The following is a 19560-nucleotide window of genomic DNA, read 5'->3' on the forward strand; positions in this document are numbered from 1 at the left end:
ACCAAGTGACTCACCTATGATACTACCAAATCAAAACACATCATGGCAAGGGGTGAGATGAATATTCATTAACAACCACAAAAGATTTACCAACTTAAGCAGGAGCGCGCATCGTTAACGACATTGAGTGTACACACTGGACGAGATTGTAAAAGTTCTCGCTCAGATCGGCCTTTCTGAGTGAGATCTTTCACTTTCTCATCTAGTGTGTATGGGGCTTTAGAGGTAACATGAGAATACATCTGAACTGTGATTGTCTTTCATTTTTCTTTTTTCTTTTACACTTCTACCCGTTTTAATATTCGGGAGACTTATATTTGTCTGCATTGATTTATATTGTGTAAGTTTGTTTTTGTAAAAGAAAAACTCTTGAAAATAAAATACATCAAGTTTAATATAACAGGTACTTCCTTCACATGTAAACCATCTGAGAAAGAAAACTTACATTGGATGTTCTTTGGAAGGGGAAGGAAAAGTTTGTCTATTTTGATGTGCATGCAATACATACAGTACAGGGATAGAAAGTAATATAGTTTTAATATTTTACCTTCATTGATTGGATAGGTTTACTCTTTGGAAATGGTGACTATGTTCATGCAGAATATTGGGTGTTTCAGTGATTTAATTCATGTGGCAGGGTTATCCTAGATCAGTGGTCTCCAACCTTAATTTGGGTGTGAGCTACTCGAGAAAAATTAAATCTCCCAAGGAGCTACTAAAGTTTTTGAAAAAAATATGCTGTACTTGCATGGTTGCTGGCGCTCTCTCAGTGTTAAGACTGGACTCGTGGCCAGTGGCATAGCTATAAACTTTGCACTCTCCTGCCAAAAACTGTTTCTGGCACACCCCCCATTGCTATATTAAAAGTAAAGAGCGTGTGGCCTCACTGCAAGGGCCATGGTATTGCAGGATATTACTACCTTATACCCCAGTTTTGCAGCCTGCTTGCCCAGACATTGGCCACCACAGGAAGAAAAAAAACTAATTCATGCCCCTTACATTATTTGTTATTTTTCCTCATTATAGTAATGCCTCTTACACAGTATACCACACACCATAATGCTCGTGACACATTATACCACACACAGTAATGCCACTTACACAATATGTCACACACCGCAATGCCCCATACACATTATTCTACATACCGTAATGCCCTTCACACATTATTCTACAACCTGTAATGCCCATGACACATTATGCCACACACCGCAATGCCCATGATACATTATGCCACACTGTAATGCCTGACACATTATGCCACCTACTGCAGTGCCTGTGATACATTATGCCACACACCGTAATGCCCATTACACATTATGCCCAACAGTAAGGCTTCTAATTAATTTTAAATTACCTGCTCATTGTCATGGATCGTGTGCTCATTGCCAGGGGTTTCATGCACACAGAAGCTTTGTAATATCACTGCTGAGAATAACCCAGACTAAATGCTGCTATCACGTCCCATTTGGAGGGTCCGTATAGTGTTGGGTGCGGGCTCCATCACACTCCATGCAGCTGCTCAGGGGCAAAGATGGAGGTATTGGCGCCATCAGCTCTCCCGCATACGGCCACGCACAGCTGCACCTATTTAGAGCCAACACAAACTGTAACATTACATTGTGCTCCAATATGCTCCATCAGTAATATACGCATGCATTGTGCTGCTTATTGCTGCTATCACCATACCTAGTTAGAGCCAAATAAACTGACAGTCGAATTATGCTCCAATATGCTCCATCAGTATACACATGCATTGTACTGATTTTTGCAGCCATCTCCTCACTTTAAATAAGTGTGGTGATGGCTGCAATAATAATCACAATGCATGTGTATACTGATGGAGCATATTGGAGCATAATTTGACTGTCAGTTGATTTGGTGTGATAGCAGCAATAATCAGCACAATGCAGGTGTATATTACTGATGGAGCATATTGGAGCATAATGAGGTTGTAGCACAGCCACATTATGCTTCATCAGTAATATACATGTGCATTTGTGCTGATTATTGCGGCTGTCACCTCATACACACATCACATAGAATGAATGCATCACAGAGGACTAACTCAGACTAAATGGAGGGTCCGGATAAGTTGGGTGCGGGCTCCGTGCAGCTGTTCAGGGGTGGAGGAGGTACTGTAATGGCGTCATCAGCTCTCCAGTGTGCGGTCACGCCCAGCCACGCACAGCCATGCATGCGCACACTCCCCGAGTCCTCTTCCATTTTAATATGCCGGGCGAGCTACGCTGATTACAGCAGCAAGCTACCCATCGCTTGTGAGCGACGGGTTGGCGACCGCTGTCCTAGATCATAGGTCATAGATCATAGATCTGCAAACTCGGTCCTCATTACCCCACACAGTGCATGTTTTGCAGGTCTCCTCACAGAATCGCAAATGAAATAATTAACTCCACCTGCGGACCTTTTAAAATGTGTCTGTGAGTAATTAATACACCTGTGCACCTGCTGGGTTACCTGCAAAACATGCACTGTGTGGGGTCCTGAGGACCGAGTTTGCAGACCTATGTCCTAGATGTTTTCCATTTTCTAAACATGCAAACCATCTGGGCATATTTTTATTCGGAAAACAAAAGTGATACACATATACAATATGTTATGTCAGTTAGAACCATATTTGATATGTCTGGGTTTAGAAAACAAAGCTGCAATAGACATACTTTTTTTCTGGCACAACAACAGGAGTATAATTTGTATTATATAATACACTTTTTATATATTGTTTTCACATTGCAAATTAAATCACATACTGTAACTGAAGAAAGGAATACATTTTGAAAATAAAAAAGAGAATAAAGCACTGAAAGTTAATTATAATTATGCTAAATATTTTGTCTTTAAACGTAAAAAAATAAAAAAGTAAATGCTATGAAGAAAGACTAGTAAAATAATGTTTTAAATGACTATAGGCAGCAGATGGACTATTTCTTTATGTGCTTTAAATTAACTAGTCTATTAACAGCCCTTCTAAATGCCTCTTTGACTTCTTTATTCCTTAAACTATATATTATAGGATTCAAAGTGGGTGTAAACACAGCATATAAAGCAGACACTATTTTATCTTTTTCTAAAGACAGGCTCGACCTGGGGCGGATGTAAGTGAAAATGACAGCTCCATAATACATGGACACAATTATTATGTGTGAGGCACACGTGGAGAAAGCCTTGCGTTTGCCTTCAGCGGAACGTATTTTTAGTATAGTGTTAATAATAAAGACATAAGAAATACAAGTAAGGAGGAAACAGCAAATGCCAAGGATAAAATCAGCAGTAAACACCACAATCTCATTTATGTAGGTATCTCCACACGCAAGTTTTAGCAAAGGCATTATCTCACAGAAAAAATGGTTTATCTTGTTATCATCACAGTATGGGAGTCGGAAAGTACAATATGTATGTGTAACAGAATTAAGTGAGCCAACAACTGTGATAGTGGTCGCTATATTAATGCAGATTCTACGATTAATTATTGTAGAATATCGCAGTGGATGGCCAATTGCAATATATCGGTCATATGCCATAACTGTAAGTAGTAGAAGCTCAACACCCATGGGCCAAGTGAAGAAGAATAGTTGGGCAACACATCCATAATATGGTATGACTTTAGATTTGGTCACATAACCTGTGAGCATTTTTGGTAAAGTAGCTGATGTACAACAGATGTCAAGAAATGACAACATTCCCAAGAAGAAGTACATAGGTGTGTCAAGACCAGGGTCAATAATGGAAAGTATAAGGATAATTAAGTTACCAATCAAAGCCACTATGTAAATGATCAAAAACAAAATGAATAGTGGAGTTTCCAATTCTGGACGTGTAGACAATCCTAAGATAATAAATTCAGACACAAGCGAGCCATTGGACTTCATTTTGCTATATATTAAATCTGTTTAAGAGGCAATACAATATTACAGATCATTAGTTAAATCAATACTTATCTGATTACTGAATATTGGTAGAATTAAATGAGAGTGGTGAGAGTAGTGAATGAGTTTTGGAGTATGCATTTGTTATATTATCTTCTCTACATTTAAAATGTGGATATGAAGTTAATATTACAATGCATTAGTCAAATCTAACCAAAAAACTATTTATTTTAACACAATAATGAAGATAATTATCTTAATAAGAGAGCCTGAATACTAAAAGAAATGAACATTTTACCTGTTTGTCCAATTTATTTCTACAAAAATATTAAAGAATAACCCATATACTGTACTTAGATATTCTCAAAAAATAATTTTGCTAAATGCATAATATTATCCTTTACAGCTATTGATCATGATGTCAACATATAACTCGCAATTATAAAATTAGCAATATATTGAGATGAGTAGAATTACAAGTAATTTCAAGTAAGTTGAATCCTATAGCACAACAGGTTCAAAAAGTTCAAAATGTTTTAAATTTCAAGTGATACAATCTACAGCTTCTGCTATTGAATTTGTCTATCTGCTGAATGCCATTACACATTATAGTTGGAATATATATTTCACAGAATTTATACTTGCATAACTAGTCATCATAGTAAACTAAATTCAAATTGCTTAATATTAAACTAATCTGCCTATTGGTTGATGATTGTTATAATTTACGGTAATATGTTACACTAATTCAAATACCCACTTACCCTACAATTAAACACACGGAGTCTTGTATTTGATGAAAATCTTGTTACAATTTATTTCAAATAAATAAAAAGTAAATGGTCTGAGAATGAAAATATAGCAACAAAACCATACATCTATTAGCTTCACTGGCAACTACCCAACACACCAACCAGCTACCAACAAGAAGGGGAGGGTGGGTGGGAAAACCTCACTGCATCAGGAATAAAGAGAAAGTAAGATTCTCAAACACAGCATATATACCTTAGCCTAGTTGCCTTCCCCCTAGGTATCCTATTGGCTAATGCTTATGCTAGAGAGAATACATAAACTTGACCCACTTTTTCCCATTACTGTAAACTACCACAGTACAATCACTCAAAAATTAGTATAACTTGAGTCTCCCATATCCAAAATAAAATATGGAATATTATGAAATATAGATTTTTTTTTAGCGTAACTAAGATAGTGACATCTTTGCTTCCTGATGGGTTAATGTACACAAACGTTGTTAAATGCACAAATTATTACAAATCTTGTGTAACAATTCCTTCAGGCTATGTGTATAAGGTGTATATGAAACAAATGAATTTCATGTTTGTACACACACTTTGTTTCATGCACAAAATTAATAAAAATATTCTTTAAATTTAACTTCATGTTATGTGTATAAGGTGTATATGAAACATAAATGCATTATGTGTTTAGACTTGGCTCCCACCCCTAAAATTCCTCAGTATGACATGCAAATATTCCAAAATATTGAAAAATCTGATATCCCAAAAAATTCTGGTCCCAGGCATTTCTAATGTGGGACACTTAACCTGTACTACATAATCATACTGGCAATGATAATAATCCCAAATCAAATAATTTGTTACCCTTGGGAATATATATGTCCCTATATCTTTTTATTCTGCAAAAAAATCTCATTATGTAAGGGAAAGAGGCGAATAGAAAAATATCGTATTAATATTGTTAGCACAAAAGCAAAAAATGGCTGTACTCCAATAGTTATACTGCAATATAATAAGTTTGTTAATTTATCTGTATAAAAAATGTATGTACTCATTGAACAACATAAATGCTATTAATACTGTATTATTTTTATTATTACATCTTATTTCTAAGACTTCAAAAAATGTCCACAGTGCTTTAGACAGAATAAGGCTAACAATGAAAAATTACATAGCATACGTTAATTACACCACAGAAAAAAACATTGTCCAAAATTTCATAGCAAAAGTCCAAATTATATTAAAATGTCAAATAGAATAAACTGAGAGACAGGAGATGATGGCAATTTAGCATTCAATCAGCTTTTATCCAGTGTATGGGCACACACATGGTATTGTTGGAAAGGAACATGGAGTGCAAGGGGAATAGTGAGAGGGAACAGGATCTGCCTGTGATAGCTTATATACTAAGGGGACAGTTGAAATGTTGGAAGGGAGAACAGCTAAGGAGTAGAGAAGATGAGTGCAAATAAGTGGAGTGGAGGGCTGATAGGTTTAAACAAAATATGCATTTTATGATACCATTTAAAGCAGTGGAGACTGAGAAAAATTCTGACTTTAGTTAAATAATAATATTGCTTTGCGCACAGTAATTATATTGATTAGATAGCAAAATGAATGATAATGTAGAGGACAGAATGCATTTAATTTTTAAACACTCCAATTCAAAAAGTTAAAACACGTTTACAGTAACTAAGACTTCATATGCTCTTTAATCTAACCTTTTGAAATCTTCATCATACAGTACTAACATCACCTAACATCTATGTTGTGATTTAAGACTGAAGAATATATATCTAAAGTACAACCTTAAGGGAACTGAACTAGGGAATTTAGCAACGAAAAAATATAAGATGCCCAGTACAATTTAATTTCCATCAAAGGAATACATTTGTTTTTCCTGCAAAAATCATTTAATTACTGTTGTAGGAACCCTCAATGGAACCATAAAATAACATAGCACAATTGTAAAAGGGATAATCTATGAATGGATGGCAATTATGTCTAAACACAAATGCCAATTTCCTTAATTAGGTTCATTATGGGCCTGGCTTCAGAACTGCATGCAAAGTGGCTGTATGTGCAGCCACATTATCAGCTTGAAAATAGCAGTGGATTTCCACACATATTCAGAGTTAGCCACATCAACGTGTTGCTCCACCACTAAGTACATCTACTTGTAGGGGAGAAATATCAAAGTTTAAAGAAAGATAAGGTAACAAATAATCAGCTTTGATAAATCTCTTCCTGTGGGAGCAACCATCATTATTATCAGCAGCAGACATCAACTGTACACACGAAAGAATAAAAATCAACTCCAGTGGTGCATTTAAACTATACAGAGTTAAAGTAATTGTTTTGTCAAAACTTTAGCGGCTGTTTATAATAAACCTCTGTGTCTTTTAGAAACAATTGTAGACTAAAATAAAATTAAATAAACAGCACTTCAAATGGATCCAATAATATAATCAAGTAATTATTATAAGTAAAACAAAGTATAAAGGCAAGAATGTTGCAAAAATGTCAATATAAAATGTATAATATTGTAACAAGCTGAAAAACACAATTAAAACTGCTATGGAGGAAATCACACTAAGTGTATTTCAGCAATGGTATGTGCTTAATCTGTAGTTGTATCTCAACTTCTCAAGCATTAAAAGAATCTGTTAGGCGTGGGCCTGGCCTTACTGGCATGAGGGGAAGCTGTACTTCCCCAGAGCTCCTGCACACCTCGCTACTTGGTGGGCTTCTGGAGAGGGGTAACCCTTCCCTGATTGGTCTACATCACTCTCCTGGACCTGCTGACACTCAGGTGCACCTGGCCCGTGGGGTCCCTGGAGTTTAGGACTGTCCCGGACGTGTCTCCAAGCACGGGCCTACCTCCGGAGTGAAGTCGCGGGCTCAATTTCTGCTCGCCATCTGGTTCTGCAGTAGAGGCCACCGAGGGGGGTGACTCTCGCTCCCACCAGTGCCACACCACCCGTGACCCCATCTACAGTGGCTGGGGACAGGTTACCGCCGTGATTGCACCTTCTACCCGGAGCTCCGTGTGTAGTGAACATCCATCAACTTAAATAAGAGGGTCCGGCAGTCTCATGCACTGGCGGCCCCATCAGTGACATATTTCCCTGTGAGACTCTAGGGAGTACCCAACTCATCTCCCTGGACGTCAAAAGTGCACCCATTCCTCCATTACCTTGACAAGGACTATGTCACTGGCTGGCATAGAGAAGAGCTGGCTCAGGGTAAGAGCTACTACCTGTATATTGTCTCTGTTGTTGGCACAGGCTCCCTATCCCCACAAAACCAACACATGTGGGGTTCAAGGTAATGCCTGGAGAGACTTAACCCTTAAAGTTCCTCAGTTATCAGAGGAAATCCTCTATCACGCAGCTTTACACTCAGGATTTCCCATCCACAGAGCCTTGTGACCACAGTACCTATCATTTGCTCCCTCCATCTCCTTAACAAACCATTATCCAGAATTGGTTTTCCCTTTGCCAAAGAAAGCACTGGTGTTCTACTTCCCTTATTGGCTATGTGAAACTTAATATGTTTTAATCACCGTGAGGACATTCTCAGGGAAACTATATAAGGTCACATTACAGATTTTGCTTTTTCCATTTACCTATATGATCTTTTCTACCCTTAACTGCATTCATTATGCCTAAACCACGTAAATCTGCCTCCCAGGCAAATCTTACTACATTCATCTATAAAATACATTCCACCTCTCAAAAACAAGGTTCGGCAGCTCTTTAAGCTTACCTCTCTGAATCTGAAGAAGATATAGAGGCATCCAGCATTACACAGAAAGGCAGCATTGCCGAGATGTAGTCCCTCAAAAACACATATCACTCGGAAATACAAAAGGCAGTCTCAGGGCTTCAAAAAGAGATTACAGAACTGGGATCTCACACTCATGAGTTTGAGTAAAAATTGGATTAGGTTATCAAGTACCAACAAGACATGGGACAGTCAGTTTCGGATATGCAGGCTGACATTTACCTCCTCCAAGATCAACAAGAAGACTTGGAGAACAGATCAAGGAGGAACAATTTACGTATTAAAAATCTGCCTGAATCTGTGGAACTAATGCAACTTGAGAATTTCTTCACACGTTTCTTCAATTACTTGCTTCCTGATTCGCCACTCGAGTTGCTCACCTTAAACAAAGTTCACCGTGCCCTGTGCTCAAAGGTCCCTGCTTCTGCTCCTCCTCGTGATTTGGTATTAAGATGTCACTACTTCAAAACTAAGAAGCGGATCCTGGCCCTCTCATGAGACAAGGATAAATGCTACTTTGAGTCTTCAATTGGTGATTTTTCAAGATCTCGCCCTTATAACCCTCAAGAGATGTTCGGATCTCAGAGGTTGCACCCAAGTTCTCAGAGATAACAATGTCAGATACAGATGGGGTTTCTGTTCTCCCTAATAGTCACCAGGGAGGGTTGACAACTCAAGTTCTTTGAATACCAAGAAAGGCCTGGCATCTCTCGCTCTTACACAAATAGCTGCCCGCTGCATGTGGTCTATGGTCGCGATGAACTCTTTATCTCCTCAGACTCATCCTTGAACTGCTTATCTTAAGTGGTATCTATTTACTATTGCCTCACATGAAACTTTTTTTAACAGCATTCATAGTGGTTTAATGTGGTTTACTTTTATTGGTTATAAAGCGCAATGTTAGTGTATGTATTATACTTCCCCTTCTTAATGTGACAGGATTATTGACTGTTATATATGTCAAGTTACACCTTTGAGTATGGCCCATGTAGGTCCAGCTAAGCTATGTCGAGGTCAGTCCCTTGCCCCCGTGTGGTCATTAGCACCCTTACTGAGCAGTTGTGGGTTTATCTCACTTCCTGCCCTACAATGAGTGCTCAGAGTTGTAGACTCCCACCATTAGGGCTTGGACTCCATGTTTATTTTGTCTTTTTTCTTTTCCCTGCTTCTCTTTTTCTGCTATTTTCCCCTCTTTATTTTTCTGTTGCTTTTCTTTACTTCTTCTCCTCTTCCTGTCTCTGGTCTTTTTCACAAGGGTCTACCAAGCTAAGGACCAGTCCTATTTTCAGTAGGCTTTTTATTTTGTATTTCCCACCCTCCAAATGCCGGTAAAGTCATTTACATACAATGTTAAAGGTCTTAATAGTCTGCAGAAGCGAACTAAGCTTTATATGATTCTCCAACAGGTGAAGGGGGATATACTGTTTCTTCAAGAAACTCACTTCAAGGGTACCTCTCACCCTTGTCTCTCATCATGGTTATCCATGCCTGCGACTCCTCTCACAAAAAAAAAGAGGTCTAGCGATCCTAGTGTCCTCACATTTAAGTTTAGAGTTGGAGTCCACTGTAAGAAATAAGCGGGGCAGATTGCTTATAGTTACTGGCTCCTTGAACCGGGTCCCTGTGACCTTAGTCAACAACTAATCTCCCAATATTAACCAGGCCTCCTTCTTTAATATGCTTGATGCTAAAATCACTCAATATCATAAAGGAGCTGTGATTATGGCTGGGGACTTTAACACCATTCTTCATCCCAAATTTGATCAATCCCATACCCTCCCTACCTCTTTGGCCCCCTCCAGTAACCGCAACACCAGATGCCTTCACTCATTACTGACATTACTGAAAAGCCATTTACTAGTTGACTCTTGGCACGTTTATGACCCCCCTAGCTAAAGACTACACTTTATTTTCACACATCCACCAGGTATACACGAGAATAGACATGATTTTCTTGGATCAAGACCTCTCCTCTAAACTCATAGACGTTATTATTCATCCTGTCACTTGGTCTGACCATGACCCAGTGTCCATGCTTAAATCTGGCAGTGATCACGTCACACCCCCCCCCCCCCCCCCGCTCTCCTGGTGTCTAAATGACTCTGTTATAATTTAAAGACACATTTACTCTTGTCTCCCAGTTGTTGGAGGAGTACTTTTCTATTAACATGTCTCCAGAGGTGGGTGAGTCGACATTATGGGAGGTCCATATCGTTGTAATACGTGGCCACCTGAACCAAATTGCTTCCAGGATTTCAATACACTGACTGATCAGGTTCACTGCCTTGAGGCAACCCAGAAATCCTCTTTGTAACCAGATTATCTTGATAGGCTTATCAAGAATTGGGAGGAACTTAATGTTCTATTATTACACAAAACAGAGTATAGAGTCAGACGTCTTAACTAATTATACTATGAGAAATGTGACAAGGTGGATAAACTTTTGGCACGGAAACTGAGGGCCAAATTATCCTCCAAAGATATCCTATCAATTAAAAATAATCAGGGGATCTTGATCCATGAACCTGGTAAGATTATTAATGAATTTGAATCCTTCTATAGCTCACTCTATAATGTAGGGTCCTCCCCTACTTCCCCTTCCCTGCTTAGTGATATTGACTCCTTCTTCTCCCTAAACTTGACCACTCAACCGTCACTAAATTGGGTGCAGATATCACCATAGAGTAATTAGAAAATGTACTGAAAACGCAAAAACCTGGTAAGGTTCCAGGCCCTGATGGCCTCTCTATTTTGTAATACAAGAAATGTCATCCTATTTTGTTTCCCCACTTATGTAGATTATTTAATAGTCTCCTTAAAGGTGTCCCTCCTTCTTCCTTAACCCTGAAAGCAGGTATTATCTCACTCCCCAAGGAGGGCAAGGACCCCAACCTCTGTTCAAGCTTCAGACCAATTTCCCTTCTGAATAATGATATCAAACCATTTTCTAAGGTATTGGCTGTAAGGTTGAACAGTGTCCTCCACAGTTTAATCCACGCGAATTAGGTGTGCTTCATCCCAGGCCAACAGGCGAGAGACAACACAAGGCGTACCAATAATTTGGTTCATACCATAAACAAAGGTATACTGCCTTCCATCCTTCTGTACTTAGATGCTGAGAAGGAATTTCACAGAATTCTATGGCCTTTTACAGTATGTTTGCTACTTTATGCTGTTTCGGCCTCGGAGGGAGCCTACTATCAGGCGCTGTATTCTGATCTCTCGACCAGGGTGTGAGTGAGTGGTAGAGACTCCAACTATTTTACTATACAGAATGGTACCAGACAGGGTTGCTCTTTATCCCCTTTAATTTTCACTGTGACCATTGATCCTTTAGCTTAATCGATCCATTTGAACCCGGACATTAAGGGGATACAGGTCGTGGGATGAGGACTACAAATTATCTCTATTTGCGGATGACGTCCTCCTAACTCTTTCCTCTCCCCTTACCTCTATTCCTAATCTCTTTCTCCCTTTCTTCATACTCATCCATTTCTGGTTATAATATTAACTACACAAAGTCAGTGATTTTGCCATTGCACTTATCACCTACTGCCAAATCTATACTAGCAAGTAACTTTAACTTCGCATGGTGCCAAAAGAAAATCTGGTACCTGGGTGTTTTCATCATAGACTCATATAAATCCCAATATAAAGAAAATTTCCCCAACTTATTTTGCTCAATAGTTTCAGACCTTAGGGTTTGGTGAAAGCAAATAATTTCTTGGTTTGGTAGAATGGCTGCAGTCAAAATTAACATATTACCGATAATTATATACCTTATGCAAACCATTCCAGTTTGAATTCCATTAGAGGACCTACAGTATGTGGCTTACAGAAAGAAATATATAAATTTATTTGGATGGATAAACATCCTAGACTAAAACCCTTGATTTTAGCCAGAAGCCTGTTCAGAGGTGGCAGAGGTTTGCCTGACCTGCAGAAGTACTATTTGGCTACCCAGGCCCTCATTTGGATTGCTTTCCCCTCAGTCTTCCTTGGGTACAAATAGAGCAGGCTGAATCTAATCTCTCCTCACTTATTCCCATCCTACTACCTTCTTTCTCATCTAGGGATTGCCACATCTCTAACCTGGTTACTGTCCTCACTCATTCCATTTGGCTCCAAAGTTCACGCCAATTTGGTCTTACTACTTTCCCGTTGCCCCTAACACCATTTTGGGACAACCCCATCTTCCCTCCTGTGTCCATTCCAGTACTCTCACACTCCTAGAACCAGATTCCTACTCATCCTAGATTTGTCATAGATCTTATTGAGGGTAATACCTGATCTTCACTTGATACCCTCTCTCAGAAATGTCATATTACTCACCCTAGACTCTGAATATTTTCAGATAAGATCCTTCCTAGGTTTTATGCATAAAGCTGCCATTTTTAGAACGTTGACACCATTTGAGATTTATCACTCTCCTCTCAGCAAGGGCATTATCTCTATCTTATACTCTGTGCTATGTCTAGTGGACCCTGTCCCCATTCTCCCCTATGAAAGTAGCTGGAAGAGAGACCTTGGCCCTCCACCAGACAAGGAAGCCTGGCAGACCATTAGAAATAATGTAGCTCACTCCTCTATTTATTCTCTTACATAGCTCTGGGCTTCAGCCAAGGCCTGGGATACACTGTAGAGGGAGACCCCTTTATTGGGGAGATCTCTACTTGACCAGGAATTCCTGGGCTGGGCTGACTAGTTGAGGGGGTTAATGCTTTTCCTGGTTTGACCCCATCAAGTGTGTCCCCTGGCTGTGGCATTACCCCCTGCTAGTGAATCCTGGTGCTGATTCTAAAAATATGGGGGAACCCTACTAATTATATTCCCCAAATTTTTAGAGCAAGGGCTGGCTCCAAGAGCTCGGTGCTGGTTCATTAAATACAGGGAGAACCCTACACATTTTGGATTCCATATTGTTGCATAGGTCCAAATGGTTACATGACCACAGCATTGTTTTTGGTGCATTTTGATCCTATTTGTTCTGCAAACATATTATTTATTAAAAACTTCTCTGTTTTTTTTCCAATATATAATGTTAGAAATATATTGTGGTATTGGTTTGGAAGAAATACACACAGTGGAAAAATGTTGGGATAATGATATTTTTAGTGGTCACACATTTGCAAACATGATTTTTGGAAGTCTCCTGTTTCAGTGATGTCTATGGAAAGAACTTCTGAGTTTGGATGATGGTGTACACTGTACAGTATATGGTTGTATTAGTGTGAACACCCGTGCTTTGAAGTTTGATTCAATGCAACATTCCTGTGTTTTGGCTTTGATAAATGCCTGTTATAACACAATGTTGATTCTATATGTGTCATGTGCTTTTATTAGTGTTTGCACTATCTAGTCCAGGACAACATTTCTGTGGATTAGGCTGTTTGCACTAGTAGCTTGTATATGGGGCATTACTAGTTAACTTGTATAACCAATCCAGTGTGTATTCTATACTTTGACTGTAACTGCTAGGGCAGTGATTCCCAAACTTTGTGTATCACGGCGCCCTAGAGTATCAGAATCTTTTTCACAGTACCCCTGTGCGAAAAGTTTCTTAATGAGAAATTTAGAAATAAATATTAAATTATGTAAATTGTGTTTATATTTCATCCTTAGAGTTAATTGTGTGGTGAGGGACAGGATTTGCTTTTGTTTTTCCACATATGTTTTGATTGACAGCCACAAGCTCTGGTTTTCCCTATTACACTGACCATAGATAATTTAAATTGGTCCTGGAGCATCAATCCAAGGCACCAGTACAAGAGTCCTGAGGCTCCCCAGAAGGGCTTAAAGTGGTCCTGGAGAGGTGGTGAAACTCATTCACCCTGCCACCTACCCCACCTACCCATACACACACACATTAAGTGGAGCCAGGACCAGTGCTAGTGTTTTTGGCACCCCCCACACAAACCATAAACTAGTGCCCTACTTCCCATACTTTGTAAAGGGACATTGATCTCACAAAGAAGCAGCGTGGTCACATAATAGTGCCCCCAAATCAAATTACACCACACAGTAGCACAATCTTATTCACATTACACTGCATGTAGTGCCCCTGATTCATATTATACCACATAGTAATGCCCCTTATTCAGGTTATATCACTCAGTAGTGCCCTTTATTTACTGTACATTGCACTACACAATAGTACCCTTTAGACATGTTATGCCACACATTAGTGCCCCTTATACACAATTCCCCTGGTAGTAATGCCCCTTACACATGATGCCCACAGTTGTTGTGCCCCTTACACATAATGGTCACAGAAGTGCCACTTATACACAAAATGCCCACAGTAGTAGTGCCGCTTATATACAGAATGCCCACAGTAGTAGTGCCCCTTACACATAATGTCCACAGTAGTGCCCCTTATACAAATCTTTGTCTCTGTCACACCATCATCTCTTGCCTGTGTCCCTCCATGCCCTGTATCCCTCCAGCAGTTTCCCTACCTCTCATCCCTTCAGCCCCATCTCATCTTGTCTTCAAGATGCACAGAGCCTGATCCTCTTCATGGTTCCTCCTCAGTTCACCAGTAATGACAGCATGACATCACATGCCGGAAAAGGGACCCACTGGGACCTGAGGAGGGGATGAATGCTGTCCAACAGACACAGCATCTATGAGTACCAGGAGGGGTGGGCTGCAAATGGAGGAGGATCTTGGAGCCACCAGGACCCAAGGAATGGGGAGGTAGATGCAGCTCATCAGTAACACTAGCATCGCCTGCATCATCTATTGATATAGACGATGGGGCAGGTTTTTCTGTTGGAATTACTGTGCAGGGCAATGGAGGTGGTGTAATTAGTTCCCCCTACCATTATATGTGGTAGAACTCAGTTGCACCTTGTTCCTTCACACTTTAACCCCTGCACCCCAGGGTGCCATGGCACACAGTTTTGAAAACCATTGTGCTAGGGTATAAATACTATAGTGGGGTGTTTCCCATGACCTTCACTTCTTTGGAATATTTGCTGCTGCAGGAGCAACAAGAAGATTGAAAATTATTCTAGCCTCAAGATTGAAGAAAGCTTCTTGAATTGTTGATTGTCATATTTGGACAAGCCTACGTGGATTCAAAATCGGTAGCTAAGTACATAAAATTTCTACTTCATTTTTATATGTTGTAGTGTGTGTATTTTTGTCTTCACATAATACTCCATTGCACTCCTAAAACTGTACCCTAAAACCAATTACACCGGGAACACCTGTGTTTGCAAAAATGACCAAAAATGCCAGAGATTACAAACATGGGCCTTAGTAAATTTGATTTATTTTCATATTAATTAACTATTGGGTTTATCGGCCTGACTCTTAGCTTTTCTTATCATCGCTATTGTGGCAATAAGACATTTTGTACCTCTGGAATGTAGTAATAATCACACACAGTTACAGGGGAAATGATAGGAGTCCATTCATGCAATATGAAAAGTAAATAGATCACTGATGTGATTTATTTTCTTTGTGCTGCAGGATTCCCTAGCAGACTAAGGTGCATGTGCAGTCTTCAGGCTAGGCATGCATTAGTGGCCTGGAGGATCTCTCTCAAGAGGAAACTTTTACAGTAAGTAGCATAGAGGCTACAAGGGTTGACAGCATCTAAAGATTGCATTATCTACCGAGGCCAAGCAGTTTGTAAAATCTCAAATAGCAGACCGCAAAAAAAACCTATGGGGCTTCTATTGTGACCATAAAAATGGGTTCGCAGCATGTATAGTATCTCTAATATCTGATGTTTTTTTCAGGATATCCAACAAATTTTATTTAGTAAATATGCCCCTGGGACTTTGCAATGATATATGCATTAACCTTCATCCAGTTCAGGACTACAAAATCTGTAAAGCTGTTTGAATCATGTTATATCCTTCCAAACTGTATAGAGCAACCAATACATGTCTTGGTTTCAGTAATATCTTCAACTTTGTAAAACCTGTAACTAATCAAAATATAAGAATATCAACTTGTGGAAAGCAGTCACGTGCCCTTTTATTAATTTTTAATAGTATTACATTTTATTTATAGGGCACTACAAGTGTTTTGCAGCACCATACATACGGCAGACATTAGAACAATACAGGGTACACAGAACTTAACAGTACAGTCTCAGAAAAACTAAAACAGAGCACAGGTAACAATCAGCAACACAGTTCTTAGTACACACTACAGCCAAGATGAAAGGAAGCAAAAGAGTAGTCATCATACTACTGAGGGCAGACAGCCACTTGAAGAGATAAACAGTAATAAGCGAGAGGAGAAGCAGGTATAGACATTTGCTATATAGGCCACAGGAGGGAAGAGGGCCCTGCTCCAAAGAGCTCACATTCTAGGGAGTGGGGGAAGACAAACAGGTGACATGAGGTGTGAGCAAGCAAAAGGCAGCCTGATGGTAGGAAGTAAGGAAGTAGTTTGCCTCAGCATGGGGTAATGGCCTCAAAACTAGGTTATGTGCTCATTTGAAGCTGTGCAAGGTTGGGGAGAGTCTCATAGAGTGGGGAGCTCATTCCAGTGAAGGGGGGCAGCACAGGTAAAATCTTGGATTCGCACATGGGATGCAGTGACTAGGGTAGAATAGAGGCGACAATCGTTGGCTGACCAGAGTGAGTGGAAGGGAGTATATAGGGAGATGAGGTTGGAGATGTAGGGAGCAGTGGAGTTAGAGAGGGCCTTGTACATTGGGATGAGGAGTTTGAAGAGGATTCTGTAGGGAAATAGGAGCCAGTGCAGGTTTTGTCGAAGAGGAGTGGCAGATGTAGAGCGGCAGGAGAGGAAAATAAGTCGAGTTACGGAGTTGAGAACAGATCGGAGTAGAGCGAGAAGGGAGCATGGGAGGCCAGTAGGGAGAATGTTTGAATAGAGGAACTGTGAGATGACCAGAGAGTGGATAATAAGTTTAGTCACACCCAGGGAGAGGAAAAGCCTGATCTGAGTGATGTTGCATAGCTGGAACCGACAGGATTGAGCCAGATACTGAACGTGGGGGGTGAAGGAGAGGGAGGAGTCAAGAGTGACGTCCAAGCAGAGTTGGGGAACAGGGAGGATGATGGTGACAGATATTAGGGAGGGTGGAGAACCTAGATGGGGAAAGGATGATGAGTTCAGTTTTTTCTATTTTGAGCTTCAGGGAGGAGATGGCGGAGAGGCAGGTGGATACCCGAGAGAGGACAGAGAGGGAGAGGTCAGGAGATAAAAAGTAAAATTGGGTATCATCGGCATAGAGATGATATTGAAAACCAAAGGAGCCTATGAGTTCACACAGGGGAGTGGTGTACAGGGAGGTGAGAAGGGAACCCAGGACAGAGTGCTGTGGGACATCGATGGGGAGAATGGAAGGGGGTGAGGTGGAGCCAGAGGCAGACACTGAGAAGGAGTGGTAAGTGAGGTAAGAGGTGAACTAGGCAAGGACAGTGCTGGAGAGGCCAATGGTCTGGAGAGTGTGGAGTAGAAAATTAATGTGTCACTGCACTCCTTTAATGTTAATACTGATGGTGGCTTTGCTGGCTCACAGTATTGGGTCATGAGTTAATTTCCAACCAGGGCATAATATGCATACCTACCAACTGTTCTGATTTTGGCAAGACAGACCAATTTTTTGGGCACTGTCCCACCTGTGGACTGCAGTGTACCACAATGGGGGGATGGAGGTGAGAGTTGGAAGGCCCCCTCTCATCTTAGCAGAGCAGAGGTGAATAAATGCTGTGTGCATGTGTACAGCATATATTCACTGGGAGAAAATGACTTAGGTCATGGCCAGCAGCTCACAGAATGCTGGGCATTTCCCAACAGTAATGAAAATGTGGGTGTGGTTCATGCTCATGGCACTTCTCATGGGACCACACCCCCTAGTTACAAGACCAAGCCCCCTAATTTTGGACACGCGCCTCCAGCAAACGCAATTGTCCCTCTGTGCAAGTTCAGAGATCAGATGCAGCAAGGGAGGGCTGATCATCAGTCTGAAACATTCTCCACTGCATGTGGATGAGGTGTATGCCTAAGGGGGTTGGGGAGTGTGAGTTTAAGCCGGATGGTGATCTTTAACAAGTGCAGGTGTGAAGTTAAGTCAGAGGGTGATCTATAACGAGTGGGGGTGGGGGAGGAGGAATATAAAGTAAAGGATGCTAGAGAGGAGTAAAATAATAAAATACAAAAACACATTGGGGTGCAAAAAAGGGCTTTATACAGTATTGGGGTTTATAAAATATGTAGTTTTTTTGCTACTAATAGGGTGTGGGGGCTACTATTATTAGGAGTCTTTTGCTAATGGAGGTGGGAAGTTATCTTATAATGGGGGCCTACAAATGTGTAGGGAGATAGGGGGAGCAAAACACCCCCTAGATTTATTTAAAAAAACATTTTTTATATTTTATTAAAAATACTTTTAAACTTTATTAAGTAATTAAAAAATGACAACATCAGTTAAGTGGTTAATCAGCAGAGTCTGCTTGTATGTCACATTCACAAAGTGATGCAAATAAGAGATTCCCATGCAGACAGAGTTGAATGGGACCTGTCACAGCATTCATACTAGTCATCTCCCACTGCATGGCGTATTGATGTAAGTTGAATGAGGATAAATCTGTATACAGGATAGATAGATAGATAGATAGAGAGAGAGAGAGAGAGAGAGAGAGAGATAGACAGACAGACAGACAGACAGACAGACAGACAGACAGACAGAAAGAAAGAAAGAAAGAAAGAAAGAAAGAAAGAAAGAAAGAAATACAAATACCTATATTGCGATAATGTGATTGGCAATCGTTAGGTGGCATAACTTTCTAATATTAAAAAAGGCAGCTAGTCCCCAAAAAGGTCCTTTGTCAGAAAGGGCCAACATAATTTACAATGGTAATGTTGGTTTTTGGGGGAGCGCCTAAACTAGATTATACAACTCTGCATGGGATCCAATTAAATTTCTTATACTGTAGTTTAGTTTTTTTTTGTCCTATTATATAGACTGTTGAGAGATGATAATGGTAGAGTTTTTATTCCTCCTACCTGGTCTACTGTGAGACCTTTTCAACCTGAGTTCACCCAAATACAGCTAACACCTTTCTTTCTTTTTAATACCCAATTTTATTAAATAAAAACAAAGTGTTATGAACTGAGTATCTGGAACTCATGAGAGT

General features: G+C 40.1%; 1 protein-coding gene across 1 annotated transcript; it reads right to left on the bottom strand.

Annotated features, from left to right (window-relative positions):
- Positions 1–2942: 2942 nt before the first annotated feature.
- On the bottom strand, positions 2943–3890 carry LOC134964440 (olfactory receptor 13G1-like). Its single transcript, XM_063941604.1, has one exon. The coding sequence runs from the start codon at positions 3888–3890 to the stop codon at positions 2943–2945; it is 948 nt and encodes a 315-aa protein (XP_063797674.1).
- Between the last annotated feature and the right edge of the window lie 15670 nt (positions 3891–19560).

Source organism: Pseudophryne corroboree, chromosome 1, assembly GCF_028390025.1.
Source record: "Pseudophryne corroboree isolate aPseCor3 chromosome 1, aPseCor3.hap2, whole genome shotgun sequence".
Taxonomy (NCBI): Eukaryota; Metazoa; Chordata; class Amphibia; order Anura; family Myobatrachidae; genus Pseudophryne; species Pseudophryne corroboree.